We start from the raw sequence: 2,172 nt of genomic DNA on the forward strand, positions 1-2,172 counted from the left end.
GTCCTTCACCTGGAATGCTAGCACCGTTCTCCTGTTCCCCAGCGTTCGTAACATCCTTTGCAATCTTGAATTCCTCACAGTTCAAAAGGTGGAGGCGTTTTGCAGCGCTTGTCCTTGGTTCCGTCAAGTATCGTCGCCATACATGCACAGCAGGTCTCGGTAGCATTTCAAGTTTCGAGCACTGGATTCGCACGCTGAATAATCACGTTCCTTCGTACCCTCAAAGCAGGACTGTCCGCTCTAATCGGGCCTTCTGTCCACCCACGAAGCAAACCCCATCAACGGATTAAGGTGCCGACCGTGAACGTTTCCATGGAGCCCTCCCCTGACCTGTTGGTAAGTTCCTGGCACCCGGCATTTGCTCAAGGAGGTCGACCATTTTTGTTGCTGTCCAACCAGCGACCAGATTAATCGAGTCAGCCATTTTGACTTGAATTCAGTATGCTGCCACATGGTACGAACAGCAAAGCATTTCTTCACCGTCTGCGTCAAATTTGTTGAGACCAAATTACAGCGACGATGGAGCGGCGAGCGTCGTCTACCTGCGCTAGTTTCCTGTCCAACGACGGCAGCGACGACCTGGTCGTGCGCTTCCAGTGGGGTGGCGAGCCTATTGGCCTGGAGCTCATGCGGTCGCCACCTTCCACGGCAGTGCACACCGTTTACTGGGGCGCCGACCCGCTCGGCGTCACTTTAGGCATTGAGGAAACGTCTCGACGCGTAATTGTGACGCGCTCCACACGCGCCGACGTGAACACGGGTGACGTACTGCTTGAGGCGCATGGAGAGCCCATCACTGAAGCCAATTTCGCGCCGCGCATGGCCGTTCTCAAGCAGGAGCGCGAGGTGAGCCCGGTCCCGTTCGTGTTCGCGCCGCCTCCGCCTCCGGTGCACGTCAAGAAATGCGAGGGCGCGCTCAAAGAGGCCGGTGTGGACTCGAGCTTCGAGCTGCGGTATGTGGACGGTCGAGTCGTCCGCTACCTCGAGATGATGGAGCTGAACGTGCTCATCCGCAACTCACACAAGCCGTGCACGATGGCGTTCGTGCAGACCAAGGATAAGCAGTTCTACGGCGTATTGCAGAAGCAGGAGCAGCAGCGGCGCAAGCAGCAGCATACTAGCCAAGCGGCAGCAGCCAGTGCCGGACTGGCTTTGGCGGCGGCCCTCGTCGTTAACATGACATGAAGAGGGGGCACGTACAATGTATACCATATAGGGGTAGCGGAACGAGCTCGTTCCAGCTCGTAGGCTCAAGAGATGCAGCGTGGTGCTACAGGAAGCACATTGATAAATTGATTGTAAGGTGAACTTCTAAGCTTGAGTTCTTGAGAGCTTGATCGACAGGAAAACTTTTTGCTACCATGTAAATTTGATTTCTGTCTAATTTGCGACGTATGTCTAAAAACAGAGTGGACTATTTGAACTAATAGTTCCGGTCCATTTCTCATCACAGATTTGACACAAAATTCTACCGGTATTTGCCTTAATTAACAGCACAAATTTAAGTCATTTGTTCGAAAATTTGTCATTCCTCTTTTGCGATGCGTTTTTCTAAAAAAAAAAAGGCATCGCAAAAGAGGAAGACAAAATGCGTCTGATTTGTATCGGACATTCGTGTATCTTTGCCATATTCCAAGATGCTGAATGCGCATCATAGCATCCGGGGTGCGCTGGCCGCAGGGCGCTATGTATCGCAGCTCTGCGGCACCTCAGGGTTATTGCCAAGCGCCAGGGACTCCGCAGTTCCTTCTTGTGTCGCGTGGGGATCCTCCTCCTCGTCTTCACCACACCCTGGACATTTGACGATTATTTGCCGCCCATTCTCGCAGATGCCGAGTCAAGAGCCGTCCGAAGCCGCCAAGAAGCTGGAAAAGCGTAAGTTCTACAGGCCAAAGAAGCCCAACAATTCTGCCGGCGAGGCTGCGAAGAAGAGCGACAACCTCACAAGACTACAGGCGAATCCTGGAGACACCGACGTGGCATTGGAGGTTTTGGCATCTATCCAAAGCGCCAACGGCTCGGGGTTGTCGAAGGATGTGGCAAACATGCTAGTGAAGACACTCACTACTGCTCACAAATTCGACAGGGCTCTGTGGGTACTGGAGCTCTCTATTAAGCGGAAGATTTTGCTGATGACGCCACCGTACGCGAAACTCATGACTGCCTGCTACA

General features: G+C 53.1%; 3 protein-coding genes across 3 annotated transcripts; all 3 read left to right on the forward strand.

Annotated features, from left to right (window-relative positions):
* Positions 1-103: 103 nt before the first annotated feature.
* On the forward strand, positions 104-1,382 carry PPTG_11583 (hypothetical protein). The gene has a single exon (XM_008907693.1). It carries the CDS (start codon positions 520-522, stop codon positions 1,183-1,185), a length of 666 nt encoding a protein of 221 aa, XP_008905941.1. The 5' UTR covers positions 104-519; the 3' UTR covers positions 1,186-1,382.
* A 262-nt stretch (positions 1,383-1,644) lies between these two features.
* PPTG_22967 (hypothetical protein) lies at positions 1,645-1,803 on the forward strand (the record flags this gene model as incomplete). The annotated part of the gene is made up of 1 exon (XM_008907694.1): positions 1,645-1,803. The coding sequence occupies one exon, from the start codon at positions 1,645-1,647 to the stop codon at positions 1,801-1,803; it is 159 nt and encodes a 52-aa protein (XP_008905942.1).
* Positions 1,804-1,829: 26 nt separating this feature from the next.
* Positions 1,830-2,116, forward strand: PPTG_22968 (hypothetical protein; the record flags this gene model as incomplete). Its single annotated transcript, XM_008907695.1, has 2 exons — positions 1,830-1,988; positions 2,087-2,116. 2 exons carry the CDS (start codon positions 1,830-1,832, stop codon positions 2,114-2,116), a joined length of 189 nt encoding a protein of 62 aa, XP_008905943.1.
* Positions 2,117-2,172: the final 56 nt, after the last annotated feature.

Source organism: Phytophthora parasitica (assembly GCF_000247585.1).
Source record: "Phytophthora parasitica INRA-310 unplaced genomic scaffold supercont2.27, whole genome shotgun sequence".
Taxonomy (NCBI): Eukaryota; Oomycota; class Peronosporomycetes; order Peronosporales; family Peronosporaceae; genus Phytophthora; species Phytophthora nicotianae.